The 14,769-nt window shown below is 43.2% G+C and overlaps 1 protein-coding gene across 2 annotated transcripts in view; it reads left to right on the top strand.

Annotated features, from left to right (window-relative positions):
- The window catches only part of syde2 (synapse defective 1, Rho GTPase, homolog 2 (C. elegans)), a 56,293-nt gene extending 48,931 nt beyond the window's left edge, over positions 1 to 7,362 (top strand). The window contains exons 8-9 of one of the 2 annotated variants that reach the window (XM_030433744.1): positions 1,229 to 1,284; positions 2,750 to 2,882. In XM_030433744.1, the coding sequence (XP_030289604.1) occupies positions 1,229 to 1,242 (14 nt within the window). In that variant the 3' untranslated portion in view covers positions 1,243 to 1,284; positions 2,750 to 2,882. Of the gene's footprint in view, positions 1 to 1,228; positions 1,285 to 2,749 lie in introns of both variants that reach the window. The other variant, XM_030433742.1, reaches the window with a different exon arrangement.
- Positions 7,363 to 14,769: the final 7,407 nt, after the last annotated feature.

The following is a 14,769-nucleotide window of genomic DNA, read 5'->3' on the forward strand; positions in this document are numbered from 1 at the left end:
AGGCCTGAAAACCTCTGTCTCCTAGCGGTCCATAGCTGGCAGTGTAAACACCAGCACGGCTTTCTGAACTAACAAGCAAACAGTAAGCTAACAATCATGGATGTATAAACGGAATGCAGTTAGCAGTTACTCTGGTTGTGTGCTGCCCCTAGTTGTTGGGAGTCTGGATTCAAGGTGCTCAGTTCTTATGTAGAGCACCTTTTAAAATAACAACACACAACTTGTACACATTTATTTAAGCCCAGAAGTGAAATGCTCAGGATATAATCAGCTGTATGCTAACGTTAGCTAATGGGTAATCGAATCGTGTAGCTTTAAATGAAATACGGCCCAGGTACCTCTGGACTTTCACTTTTACGATGTATTTTGAGTTGCTGATCAATGAAATGATGACATTGTTTCAGTTTCGGTACATATATATGACTTTAGACCTTGAACGGAGCAGGGTAATATCAGCATTCAAGCTCCCCACCCCGAGAATATGGTCTATTGCGATATGACTCACAATCACTTCATATGTTTATTTTTGCTTCCAAGTTTTCAACATAACTGAAGAAAAATCTATTTAAATCAGAACGACGTGACATTGGTTGGAGTCTGTACCAAACAAACAGGTCTTCTCTGCTCAGCTCTGCAGGACTTTATTATAAAGCTAAGTGTCACACTTTTTATCAAAAAATTGCAGCTTCTTTCAATTTAAGGTGAACAAATGTATACACAAACAGAATGACAGGAAGACGAGGGGAATGTGTGTGATTGTGGTTTGCGAGCACTTGTTTGTGTCTTGTTGTCACGTGCAGGGATAACACTTTACATTTCACAAACACGTTTTCGCCCATTGTTACACACGGCGCAGTGTTTTCGTCTGCTTCCTGCCTTCGTTTTTTCTGCTGACGGCTGATAACTCCAGTGAATCATGTCTGAGATTAAATGACACGTTGCCTCTTAAGGGAGGATAATTTCTGTTTGTTTTAAGGTGATAATTGCTCTCGCCTCGAGGAGAGTTGCAAGGCGTACAGCCGACGCGCATAAATACTAAATCTGCAACTGCCACTCCTCCGAACGAAATGGAGTCGACACGGATCATAATTCATCGTTAATTTTGGTTTAAGGCATGGAAAACCAAATGAAGCTGAGTGTTGATTTCCTCCTGTACTGTGCGTGACTGCAGCCTCAAACCTTTTAACTTTTTTTTTTTCTTTTTTTTTTTTGTTCCTTTCTGATCCAGTAAGCGAGAGCTAGCGGTGTCAACAAGTGTAGGTACACACAGATAAAGACAGACAGGTAACCGGACTGTGCTGGTTGTGGTGGAGTGCTCACTGTTCCTGTGTTTTTGGTGGCACAGTCTGATGATTCTTGTCCACACAAGGTTTCAGCCTAGTTAATTTTTAAGTTTGGTTTAGTCAACAGTTGATAACAAATAGTGCAGAAGTATGGCATCAGAGTCACAGAGTGTGGTGGTGTGACTTCAGCATGTGTGTGTCCGACTTTGAGCACAGCATGGCATGTTCATGTTTGGATTCCTTTGAATTATTTATCAGGCTCCCACAGTTTGATTAACCGATTGTTCACTTATCTACATATTTTAGTTGCCCTGAGAGAGTTTCGTTTGGATAAACATGACGTCTTTTTACAGGGGTTGTTATTTTCAAGGCATGTTTTTAAAATGGCAGTTTGACCGTGAAGTTACAAAAAAATGGGGATAAAGGGTCAGTTCACGCAATCTGCACAAAGTAATGTTCGTCAGTTACTCCTAGTGGTACCTGGGCCTGCAGATGTTTTCAGTTTTTGTGCCAATATTTAGAGATTTATGGAATTTTTAGGATTCTTAAAGCATCACAATTAATACATAAAAAACAAATAGTAATTCAAAGCATCATGTCTGCCCTACTGACAGAAATATCAATACTCTGATCCTACACAATTCTGTTTTTGGCTCTATCTCATATTGAAAGATTGGTAACTAGACTCATTTGGGCTAAATGAGTATTATATCGTCAAAAGGACACATTAGGTCATTACCCCTAAAAACTGGGGTGGTGGCAGAAATCTACGAGATTAATTTATAACAGCTTGGGCAAAAAAAAAAAATAACAGAAAAATAAATAATTACAAATGTCTGCATGGCTAGATACCACTTTGGACATATAGGGAAAAAAAAAACATTCGTCATTTTGGGAAATATTCTTTCTCTCAAAAATAAAGATCCCCTCCACACATGTTTTTAGCTCTAATATGTGTCTGACAAGGTTCTGCAGCTAGGAAAAATGACAATTCCCACATTCCCTGATTCAAAATTCCTGTATATATGTATATACACATTTGTTTCATTTGAAAATAAACCACACTTGTGTTTGCTAAACACTGGACCACGATTGGCTTCCAGACTATTTTGGATGTCACAAATCCTGCTCATGAGCCCGCCGGTGAAAACAACCTTTTAGTGTCAAAGTCTGCACATACATCATTCTACACTCAAGCTCAAACATTCGACTGTAGGAGCAAGAAGAAAAACACATTTTTGACTTGAGGCCACTGTAAAACTTTCCAGTTCACTCCAGCTGTTTCCCCCTTTTACCAGTCTCTATGCTAAGCTAAGCATATTTAATGTGCCATATATTGTTAGCAAGAAAGAAAATAAACATATTTCCCAAAATGTCGAACCGTTAACGTTAGACTGTTCAAGTGACCTGTACACATCGGACTAACTCTCCCCATCTGTTGTCTCTCTTGCTGCTTTCTCCTCCAGTGGTGGACCCACACGGCCAGTCCTCCTCTCAGCCCACTGCCGCCTCTTTTACTCCGGCCTCATCTGACCTGATATCAGCTCCTCCGATACGGCGGAGAAAAGAGCGCCCCCAGGTCCTGAACCTCACTGAAGCGGAAATGGCGGGAGTTCTGCGGCCCAGACCGGGACGCCTGGACAGCCCCAGCAACCGCTACGCCGGCGACTGGAGCGGCTGCGGCGAGAGCTACTTCCCCTGCGACATCCTGCTCCCTCCCAGCAAGGAGGAGGCGGACTATGATGACGTGCCCTCCGAGGACACAGAGGCAGCTGAGGAGGGCAAGGAGAAGCCCGAGGACGCAGAGGAAGATGAAGGGCAGAAGGTAGAGATCCCTGCGTCTGAACCTGCCGAGCTGGAGCAACCTCAGAGGGAGGAGGTGGCGAAGGAGGAGGAAAAGGAGGAAGAGGAGGAGGAGAGACAAGTAGAGAGTGATAGTTCTGGCAATGGGCAGCCGTTAGAGGACAAGGAGGAGGAGGATGAGGAGGAGGAGGAGGAGGAGGAGGAGGAGGAGGAGGAGGAGGAGAGGGTGTGCGACCACATCCTTCCCCCTCGTCTGCCCAAAGAGCACACCTACCAGGCGTACATGAAGATCCAGGACATCAGCCCCGTGCTGAGCAACAGGGTCAACCTGAGAGACCTGCAGGAGAGCATCGACACTCTGATAGGAAACCTGGAGAGAGAGCTCAACAAGAACAAGCTCAACGTCGGATACTGACTCCTGCTCACACACTCATAAAGCCTGATGAGGTTCGGGGTTCGAGGTTCTTCACCGATTAAGGTGCTTCAGGATACAGCCACAGTGTTTCCATCCTGTGATCCTGTGACGTCAACGTGACAGCGTGTTGTGGCGCTGCTGTACGAACCGCAACGACGAGTTGAGAAGAGATGTAACGGGGCACTTCTGGCATTTGTACCTTACCCATAGACATTCCGTAATGTGTTTATTTTCCTTTTATTTTGTCGACTGTCTTACTTTATGTTGCTGTTGTCGTTTTGTTGCAGTCCGGTTCTGTGTTCCATGTTGTTATTGTTGCTTCTCTTCTTATTAGAAGAACCCATTGACCCCTCAGGGGTTTAAAAGGTGCCTTAATTGTGTGAAGGTGGTACGTCAAGAGGAAAATCCACCCTGAAATAAAATGTCTCCCCTCGTATGATCTTGATACAGCGTTTGCAACTGACAGCATAACCTCATGCAAGCTTTTAATCAGTGATACTGATCCAACATTCGTAGATGCAAAGTTACTGATGATACTGACGATATTTTTTCAGTTTTAAAAACCGACCAAAGCATCCCAGGGCTTCCAGAGTTCTCCCAAAGTACTTTTTTTGTAATTTTTTTTGGCAGTCTCCTAAAGCAGCATTTGAAATTTGGACTCTTCCACATCTTTGCGGTGGTAGAAAAAAGTCTGGGATGCACGAGGCCTTTCAGTTTGGATTTGGTTTCCAACAAAAATATAGAATTAGGTAATTAAATTAATCAAAAATGTACAAAGGAAACAAATCCAACGTTTTGGTTTTGCAGTCAAGGCCAGCCATTTATCACTTTTGGCAGTGGAAGAAATATGTTCCAATTTTTAAATGGGCCCCTCTATTATTGGCCGGAACATGAGTCTCTAAATCTGAATGGGAAACATTGTTCCTGACTTTTTTTTTCTGTGTGTCTATTTTCAAGCATTTAAACCAAGATCATAGGAGGAACATGCGCACATTCTGTTTGAGAGTGGATTTCCTTTTTAAGGCAGCAGAGAGCTTTTCTATTGAGGTATGAAACACTAAATGTTGTACAACAATAATGCACTTATGAGGCAGGCAGTAGTTTAATAGATTGTCATTATATTTCATGCAGTAAAATATTGACCGGACTGAATTGAGGGAGGAAGAGCCGCCACTGAAACCTCCTCATCTGGGTTAAATATGAAAAAAATATGGCTTGAAATGTATTTTCCTTCAGTATTGTTTGATACTGCACATCTATTAGAATTAAATATGAGATAAGGATAATAAATCTCAACAGGAAGCTGATTTATGTTATCTGAAAAAGGCAACTAAAAAGCAGAAACTGTGTTTCATGTGGCTTCAGAATTGTCCAACATTTTGAGAAGTTCACTTATTCACTTTGTTGCTGAGAGTTACAGGAGATGAGAATATTATGACCAGTCTCATGTCTGTGTGCTGCATATTAAGCCAGAGTTAGATGTAGGGTTGAGAGATTTAATTGGCTGAAAGTGGAGTACACGATACAGATAATTTACTTCTACGCATGCAAGTATCATCCAAATAAAATGCTTCAGTATCCGTATTCGTTGGGTAGGCTAACTGACTGAAGGTTGTTATTATAAGTTCATAAAAAACTTGTTCTGTAAATAGTTCTCTTTGACCAAATGATCCAAATCTCTGATCTGAAGCTTAATTCCGAGCATGTTCTGTAAATAGCTTTGGAATAAATCATAAACATAACAGCTTCTGATCAACACATAAAAAATGTGTCATTTAAATGAACGTCCGGTTAGCCACGCCCACTGCCGATGTCAGCAAACGCTTCCGGTTACCATTTCGAGCATGGACAGTAATACAGATCATTTGGTTGGTTGAATTGATACAGATATAGATGACCGTCTACCTGCTCGTCCCTAGCTAGGAGATAGTTAGCTAAGCATCTTCTGATAAATCCGTACCTATTTTAGGCTTGAATTAACAGCTTCTGGTTAGCCACACCCACCTCCAAAGGGAGCCATGCCCACTTCCTGTTCAAACCCATTTCGAATAAGAATACAGGTACAGATCATTTAGTCAGTCGAATTGATACAGACGCGCGTAACGTAGCCCTCGCGCTCCTCCCTAGCTAGACGATAGTTAGCTTAGCAATTTCTGATTAACTCTGATTTGTTTCATCTGTTTGGTTGTACAAGGTCATCACGCTAGAGATAAGCTAACGTGAGAGCGGTGTCCATCTCCTCATCTACCTCTCGGCAAAAAAGCTAACGAAAGAGAATTTCCTCAAGATGTCGAACTAGTACTTTTCAAAAACCACCGACCAGTCCCCTTTCTGCTTGTCATAGCTTTTTTGGCAAAAACCGTGAAACAGCCCAAATGTGAAGCACAATGTTCAGCGCAGCAGTGGAAGATGTTAGCGGAGGGCCTCAGTTAGTACGACTTAGCTAGCTGCCTAAATCGACAAAGGACGTTTTCAGCAATCCAGGGATTCAGAATGATCAGTATTTAACCTATATGTATATGTATATAATTATATAAATGTATTCGGAGTATATTATTTTTACAGCTTCTATTTCAATGGCGTATTTAAATACTTCTGATGACCTCGTGTAGTGTTGACTTGTAGCAGTAGTTTGCTCCCCCCCTCCCCCCCTCCCACAAGCTACCTGTACACATCTTAATGTGCTGGACTAATGGTACAACTTTAGCTGTAAAATATATGATAAAATCGTGCTCTTGCAGAAAAAAAGTGATATTGTTATTGTTATTGTATTGTGTATATATTTGACATTGTTTTGTGTCTCTGGTGGACTAAGCTGTGTTTTTTGGTGTTTTTTATTTTTAAGGTACTGAACGTTGCATGGTCAAAAGCTTTACTGACATAAATCATCCGCCTTTTTATCTGATATTTATGTGTAAAAAAAAAAAAAAGACTTATTTTGCAATGTATGCTCGTTTGTTCGTCACCCTGTTCCTTCGATAGAAAGATGGCCGCGTTGGTCAAGGTTTTTTTCTCCAGAGGACTCAAAAGGCGGACGGGGACTCGGTTCACCTCTGTGCCGTATCTCGAAAATTGTATGTCTTTGCTATGAATATACAGGATATTTACTCATCAGTCTCCAGCTCAGATTGTCTTATTTTAAACATTTTAATATGACAATTGGAGTAGGTATTTTCAGTCTTACAAAATGAGCGTGTTTCCAGAATCTTTACTCAAATGTTTTATTCTGGAAGATGAACTGACAGGTGGAACCCAGTGGCAAGAATTTAACACATTTTTTTAAAGAATGAGAAATCGGAGTTGGCTTGAAAAAGGAGTTACCTGGTAAGATGGACACCCTTCTGCATGTCACTCACAGTCCAGTGAGTTTAAGCTTTTAAACCACCGTGTCTGCCCGGCCAACACAAGGAGAACTAGTGCTTAATTAACATTATAGAAACGAAAACGTAGTTTGATCTCATGTAGAATATATTCTAGAGTTTAAATTTCCCTCAGATGCCAATGTGAATCCCCGCCAGCAAACTCTTCAAAGATCCATTTTGACTGAGATGTTTTAATGAGAAGATATAACAGTCATGATAAAAATGGAAAGAATTTTTACACTTTTGGTACTCTTCAGGCATTCCTGTCTGTTCCAGCATCCTCTCGCCTTCTTACCTCTCTGTTGCAGATTATAGCAGCAAACCGCGTGCATCATTTCTCCTGCGTAACTCTAACGTGGTCAACCTTCCTGTCTTGGCCTCTTTGTCCTTTGGAGAGAAAATGTCACATGGAAAGCATCACTAAACAAAACAGAAAAGTGCTTTGTATTGATCCTGAGAAATGTACGGTCATAATAAAGTATATTATTTTACATTCACATGTGGACTGTGTGTCTTTTTTTGCCAGACATGAATATATATTTTTAAGCTTTCATCTCAGAGACATTTCCTTATTTTTACTACGTTATTATTACATTCCCCCCCCCCCCCAAAAAAAACATGGTTTTAGATGAAATATCACCTTTAAAGGTTTTTTAAACTATGTTTACTTTTATACATTTTAATAAACAATGACAAACGGCACAACGTGGAGTTGTTTTTTTTGTGTTTTCTTTTTAAACTCATAAAGCTTCACTAACACTGAAACAGGATTTCACAGATTCAATTGTGCAGCTGTCTAAACAGACAAAAAATGAAGAAAAAAACATTTCTGTGCCTAAAATACCAAAACGTGTGGGTTCACACACAGTTTTAGTGCACAGTTCACATCCCTTCACTCCCACACACACATGAACAATCCTGGAATTCATTCACGGAAACGTACAAACATGAAATCTGCTGCATGCGGCCCAGTCATCATAACACTCGACACCGCGGCCGCCCGCTCCCGACCTGTTCTAAACACCGTCTTTGTTTTATCGAGAGCAGCTGGCAAAAGATGACCTTAACTCGTGCAAACTGGACTCCTGTGTTTCTTTTGCAAATTCTTTGCTGTGGGAGCGTGGTGACACAGCTTCAGAGAGAATGCAGATAAAATAAGTCAGGGAATTGCCCTTGCCGGCTTGTGGGAATCTCCCAGAACGACTTTCAGCTTCAGGGACATTCCCAGGACGCAGCTGCATTTAGCCGTCCAGTAAAATCCACTGCTGCGAGGCTGCGTTTTCAATGTGGCTCCGAAAAAAAAAAAACCCAACACGACCGGCAGAGGAAGAGTGTGTCCCACAGGTAGACCACAGAGCAGTTTGCTGAAACAGTTAAGTCATTTTTTTTCTTAAATGAGATCTGAAATCAGGACCAGGAAAAATTTGCGCCCAAGCGGCTCCAGCTGAGGTGATACACATCTCTGGCAGTTAGCATGGGGAGTCGGAGCAGCCGCTGGGCCTTTCAGCACTAAATGGTTTCGTGGCGTGTTTGATGTCACTGCTGTAGGTTCGTATCACGTTTTAAGGGTGCCTTGAACAGGTATGACAGGGCTGCAGGGTACAGAATGTACACACACCTGTCTGCAGCCCGCGGCCATGTTTCATACCCCCGCTGAGGTCAAGAAAAGAACATCTACCTGCACTAAACTCTCACAAACAGTCAGAAACGGAGTGGAATTATTTTGCGGCGAAGGAGCCAAATATTTCTCTGACATCATTGACAACTGTTTAGACTTAGTTCTTTTCAGTCGCAGTCTTCGGGTTATTCCTGATCCCTTGACGTGTAAGCCGATCTTGACGTTTCAAATTCTATCTTCAAACATCTGGAAAGTAGGTTTCGTGTTTGGACTCAGGTGCCGACTGTGATCGTTCCAAGTGCCCGTTTTTTTAAAAGCACTCTGTCCGCGTTTGACTTGCAAAGCGGCCCTCTCAGCCCCCCAATAAAAGCAAGAGTGAAATCCCATATGAAGACGGAGGTAGACATAATAACACGGAGCCTGTTTGGATAGTCAGGGTCGCCACTTGATATCGGGCCGTCTGCCCGAGTGAACTGAACTAAACTTTTGTTCCTTTCTAATTTGGGAGAGAGAAGAGATATGGGTCCCTTTAGGTAAACATCCTTGACAGCCACCTGCATGTGAAACCAGACCTTTTCTCCCCTTCGTCTCCTCTCCTCCGTTCCCTTAATCTCTCCGCTGACCTTTGAGTCGGTATCAAGGCTGCAAGTCAACCGGCCGACCACAAACACACAGTCTTTGTTTTTCCGGTCTTTTATCCATCGGAGCGTTGTTTTAACTGTGACGGTGAACGCAGAGTTACCACACGTCACATTTAAAATCATCCGCGTGGCATTAAAGTCAAGCTCTCGGTGACACTAAACTTTAAAGATCCGGATTTATTTTGTTACAGCCGCATGAAGTCTGCTGTAAAATTCACATCCGGAGTAAATAAGGGCAGAAAGGAATTACAGGTATGTGTAGCCAAGGCGAGCAAGGTGAACACCTTCCTCCTGTGAGGGAAATTCTCAGATGCCCCTTATTATTTCGTTATGTTGTTCTAACATATGAACCTTCACAATATAGATACCGCATCTTTATTTATGTGAGGTTGAACCTTGTGTTTGTGGGCCGGTGAAGCCTCTTCTGCGTGTAAGCGTTTTGACTTGAGGTTGACGTAAGACACGCAGCAATGGGTGACGTGTAAAGGAAGTGTTACGTGTGTCATGAGACGGATGTGGAGAAGACCGGAGTCGTGTTTTGAGGTGAGATCAAACGTAATATTGTGACTGCTACAACTGAGCGTATTGTTCTCTGTCCAGTCATCGTCTGTGGCGTGCAAGCAGTGAAGAACTTAAAGACTAGAAAATAAATGTGTCAAACTTGGTGTTTTTGACCAATTCTCATCTGCAAGATCGAGACAAGCTACTGATTTCCAGTTGCCACGACTCTCCTGGTTGGTCCTTGTAGTTTTGCTTTGTAGCCCATTTAAGTCCTTACAGTGAGAAGGTCTGTGTGTTGTGCTGATGACAACCGTGGACTGCTGGGATGCTTCAGCTTCCTGGCTCATGTCTTTCAAAAAGGGACATTTGTGACCAATATTTCTGCCCACGACATGACTAACAGGTCCAATGTAATATTTTCAAAATTTGGCCATTAGTAACCATCCTCGAAGGCCGTAGGCTGTAAAACAAACTTCAGCTAAAGGACTGAAGTCATCAGTTTGCTTTATGTCTTGAAAACAAATAGAGACCGTTTCAACGGTTATGAAAAAAATGTGTAAGAAGAAAAAAAAGGTGCTGACCTGATCAACTCTCCTCTCCCATAACTGCAGGTGTCAGTATGACAATGTTCTCAACACTGAGCAGCTCTGTTGACCAAGATGCCAGCGCCCCATTAACGTAACATTTTGCTTTAAAGGTGCTCAAAACATTCCAATCCTAAACTTGTCCTACCAAATGTAGAGCAGTCCTGCGTACCTCTTCTCCGCTCTCCACTTGTTTCGGGGCTCTTCTCGCTGGTTTGAAGGGGCCGAGTCAGTCGGAAAAGGCTGACGTCACATATTTCTCAGGGCTTGATGTTTAAATCAATATTTGACGACGGTCGGTAGGTTGTTTGCTTATGTTGGTAATCCACTGTCAGTCAAATTGAATGAAAGCGACCCCCACACAGGCCTGACGAAGCAAATTCGCTCAGCTTCTGACAGTTCATCTCAATAAATCATAAGCAGAGTATTGTTTTTGTTCAAACCAACTTTAACTTCATGCAGTTAGTCATGGCTCTTTAATGTTGCAGAGAAGCCTAGTTTTCAGACGCTTTGATATTTTCTTAGTTGTCCCCAGAGGAAGAAATGTCATCTGCTAACTCACCCAGACTCAACAACACATGACAAAAACACTCTGGTCCTCTGATCCAAACATGGCTTTATGCTCATGACAAGGATCACTATAGCATACATGTCATTCGGTACAAATCGCAAAGTCATATTCAGCACGTTCCGTCCTTTTGTACGTCTTTCACTGGACGTGTTCGCAGGGGCTCAGGCACATACTACCGTTTACTCCTTATGAACATGGCGAGCTAAGCCTGGGTAATTGCTGGGAACCTCTACGCAGTGACCCTGGGCACACATTCCATACGTGCAGTGCCCTTCAATAGGACGGCTATTAAACACATTTCGCCCAGGTCCCAGCCTTTCTGATGTGTTTTTTGGGGGTCTTTTGTTCCCTTACGATCCAGCCCCTGTACTTGGCAGCCCATCTGAGGGCCTCGGGGCAGGGCTCTTGACGCGCCGCTGACAGATCTGCCTGTTCTGGACCGCGGCGATGTTGAGAGAGCTGACCAGAGGTAAGGGAGGGAGGTTGGGGGAGAAGACGAGGAGAGAGCGAGAGGTGAAAGTGAAGAATGGAGGGAAGGAGAACACAGAGGAGCGGCGCTTCAGATCCTCAGGGGCCGGGCCTCACACAACGTAGGCCCCTCTCCTCTGTCCTCCCCGCCTCTTCCCTCCTCCACCGCCATTGCTCTGTCACTCAGGACTAGACTATTTCATTTTAATAAGGCTAATCCCTCCTAGAGGTAAGCTGCTCATCACATCTCCCCCTCCCACCCCTCCAGACGAGAGCAATCTCCTTTCAGCGTGAGGACAGGATGAGGGCGAGGGTTTGCTCCGCTTGATAGGAGACAAAAATGTGAAAGGTGAGACTGAAAGGAGGCCCTGACAGCAGCTGTGGTCGGCCTCAATGAGAAGATTTGGGCCTCCGCGGTTTCATAAACTTGCAGGTGGCACACCTTTTGTAGCGATTGATCCTCCAACCAGCCTGTAACATCATGCTGATATGAGGCGCGGTGATAACTTTGTTCTTCGCAGAGGAAGTGGAGTGACACAGTTGGTATTTTAGTGGATGCTATCGCCTGCTGCCTGTCAGCAGAGCACTCCCCAGCTGTCAGCAGTGTAAAACTAGTTCACCTGCTGCTTCAGAAGCCTCCATGATGCTGATTTCCAGCCATGATAGGCTCTTTTCTTAAAGGAATAGTTCCTTATTTTGGGAAACGCACTTATTTACTGTTTTCCTGAGAGTTAGGGCGCATTCACACCTGGCCCAGTTACTCCGTACGGTACCGAAGCACGACTATCCCTCCTCCAGTCCCCCTGGTTACCTACTTCATCATGCGACACGATAGAGAATAACACAGAGAACATGACTGTACTGACTTTTGTGGCTTGTTTAGTGTCGTTTAGGTCAAACAAACTGGAACTTAGGGGGTCAAACGTGCCGAGGACAGTACGGATGAGTGTGAGTGGGCCCTTAGATGAGAAGATCGATACCCCTCATGCTTTTAGGATAAATATGAAGCAACATGTAGATTCTGGTTAGCATAGCAATGCACAAAGACTAGAAAGAGGGGAAGGACAAGAGATAACACTTACAACCCATTGACATATTGTAAATGACTTGTGAGCAAAATAATTGCGTGAATTGGTAAAAAGTTTCTAACCATCAACCAAACATTTAGGCCACTTTTTCTCCCCTTCCCCTGAAATAGCCGGAGATTTAGGCCGACTCTCTCCGACATGTTTCTGTGGATATGTTGATATGTTGAGATTTCAAGTTCCAACTTGGGGCGGCATTAATGCGTACTCCTCCCACAGGTACACATTTTTGCTACTAATACTGACAACCCCATGAATGCACCATAGGCTAACTGGCTGGTGGCAGTAGCTTCATTTTCAAACAACAACTATGTCAGTGGTATCGACCTTCTCATTAAACCCTAAGCCAGAAACCAAAAGTGTATTTCCCATTATCGTCGCAAGATGAGAAGTAGGACCAGGAGACAGCAGGCTTTATAAGTCTAGTAGATGAATATCCATGTAAAAAAGTTAAAAGAGTAAACACGGATGAAACAAAGTTAGAACTTGATTAGCAGTTGTTGCTTTGTTGAAATGAAACCGACTGCTGGAGGCGGAGGTAGTTTCTCTGATTAGCTTTAGAGGTTTCATTGTGGGTTATATAAAAACAACGATGGCGTTCTCATTTCCCCCAAAAATGCTATTGCTTTGGGCAAAAATTCACAAAACATAAAAAAAGGGAAGGTATGCAAAAGCAATGCACACAATTAATTCATGTGTGATCTTTTTTCTAAAACAAACTTTTCCCTGGTTTCCACTATCTTTCATTCGCCGTCTGTTGTTGTTGTCATCGCTGAAGAAGTGTTAAAAACAAATACAGTTCAGAGTTTCCATGGTCATAAGAGAAGCCTGAAGGGTTTTCCATATGTTTGCTTTGATAGACTGATAGTTCAGATGACAGATCCCGCTCGGAGGAGACTGCTTCCCGGTCTGGGTTTATGCCAAGACGGTGAATGAAGAAAAAAAAAAATCTCGATGTTTAATGTGAATCATCCCCCAGACATGGCTGCTGATGGACTGAAATTATAGCACTTGAACCTGAATTCCTTCGGTAGAAACACTGTGAGCCTTTCCTCACTGAAGTACCATCTTTTGATGTAGATCTGCCGGTAGAGCATCAGTCGACCACGCTGAGATGAGCGAGCGCCCGACAGTCCTTAGAATAATAACAGCATAGAAAGCCCTTAAGAAGTACTCAACAAAGGAATATGTAAACAAGGATTGTATTTTGAAATAACAGGGACATTCAACAGGATGGTATAAAAGCCCTCACTGCCAAACACATCTAAACAGAAGCAACTGAAGCTCAGCAGGAAAGATCTTTTTTGACCTCGGGAGCATTTGCTTTTTCCTGAGCTGCACATCTCATTCGCTCATTTTGTCCGGGGTTTGAACCACAGCTCATGGTTTCCATCAGTGGATGGAGCTGCTCAGAAAGCAAACCTGCTGATGAACACTGTGAAATACCACTTCAGAAGCTTTCAGCATAAAGCTAGTAAGTAGACCTTGGCCACTCTTTCTCGAAAATTACTGAATGGATTGCCATGAAATCTGGTACATCCCTCTCTATATGAAAGTCTCTATGACTTTCACATTTCAATCAGACCAATATTCTGGTGGTAAAAAATACTTTTTAATACACATAAGTGCTTCATAATAATTCAGTTGTGGGACACTTAATGATGTATTCTATGTCACAGAATTGGACATGTACATATCTTAAGCCTGTAGTATCCAAAGACCTTATTTCAGGCATCTAACTGAAAACCAGTAGAAAACACTTGTAACTTTGAGACGGGGGAAGCGGATGTTTTCTGGGTTTTTAGGACTACACACTGCACCACTCTGTGGACTCTGCCGGTTTTCTAATTTTGACTGCAAAAATGACAAGAATCCAAACATTTAAGAGCTTTGAAATTAGAAAAAGGAAAAGGAGTCAGGAGGGAACATTCCAGAGCAGTGCCCTGGTCACCTGATCTCTTATGAGGTCAAGGGTCAGCTAATGAAACCTACCACCAGCCTCCCAGACGTTTTAGAGGGAGAAAGCTTCACGGTTTACGGTGATGAAACGCCTGACGACTGAACTGCCGATCATTTTGGCAACTCAGCAGCTGCTTTTTGCAGTCAAAGTAAAACTCTGATTGAATTCTTCATTTGACGAGGAAATACGTTTCCAGACAAACTGCAGCTTTCTATTTTCTAATGTTCCTGCGTTGGTTGTGCAGCGAGCTTCTTCTCCCGCATGTTTGTGTGACTTGCACCCCTCCCGTCTGCAGCCTTGGGATGACCATGTGTGAAATGTGCAGGGCGCCAACATGTTGGGAGATCTAGGCAGCAGAGCCTCGCTCCACCTCGCCCCGCCCAACGCCCTCCCCAGCAGGAGCAGCTAAGAGGCCAGCCAGAACAATGCCAAGGGAATGGCTTAATTCGCCAGGCCAGATTTACAGCCCCTCCTTGCT

Source organism: Sparus aurata, chromosome 11, assembly GCF_900880675.1.
Source record: "Sparus aurata chromosome 11, fSpaAur1.1, whole genome shotgun sequence".
In the NCBI taxonomy this organism is placed as follows: domain Eukaryota; kingdom Metazoa; phylum Chordata; class Actinopteri; order Spariformes; family Sparidae; genus Sparus; species Sparus aurata.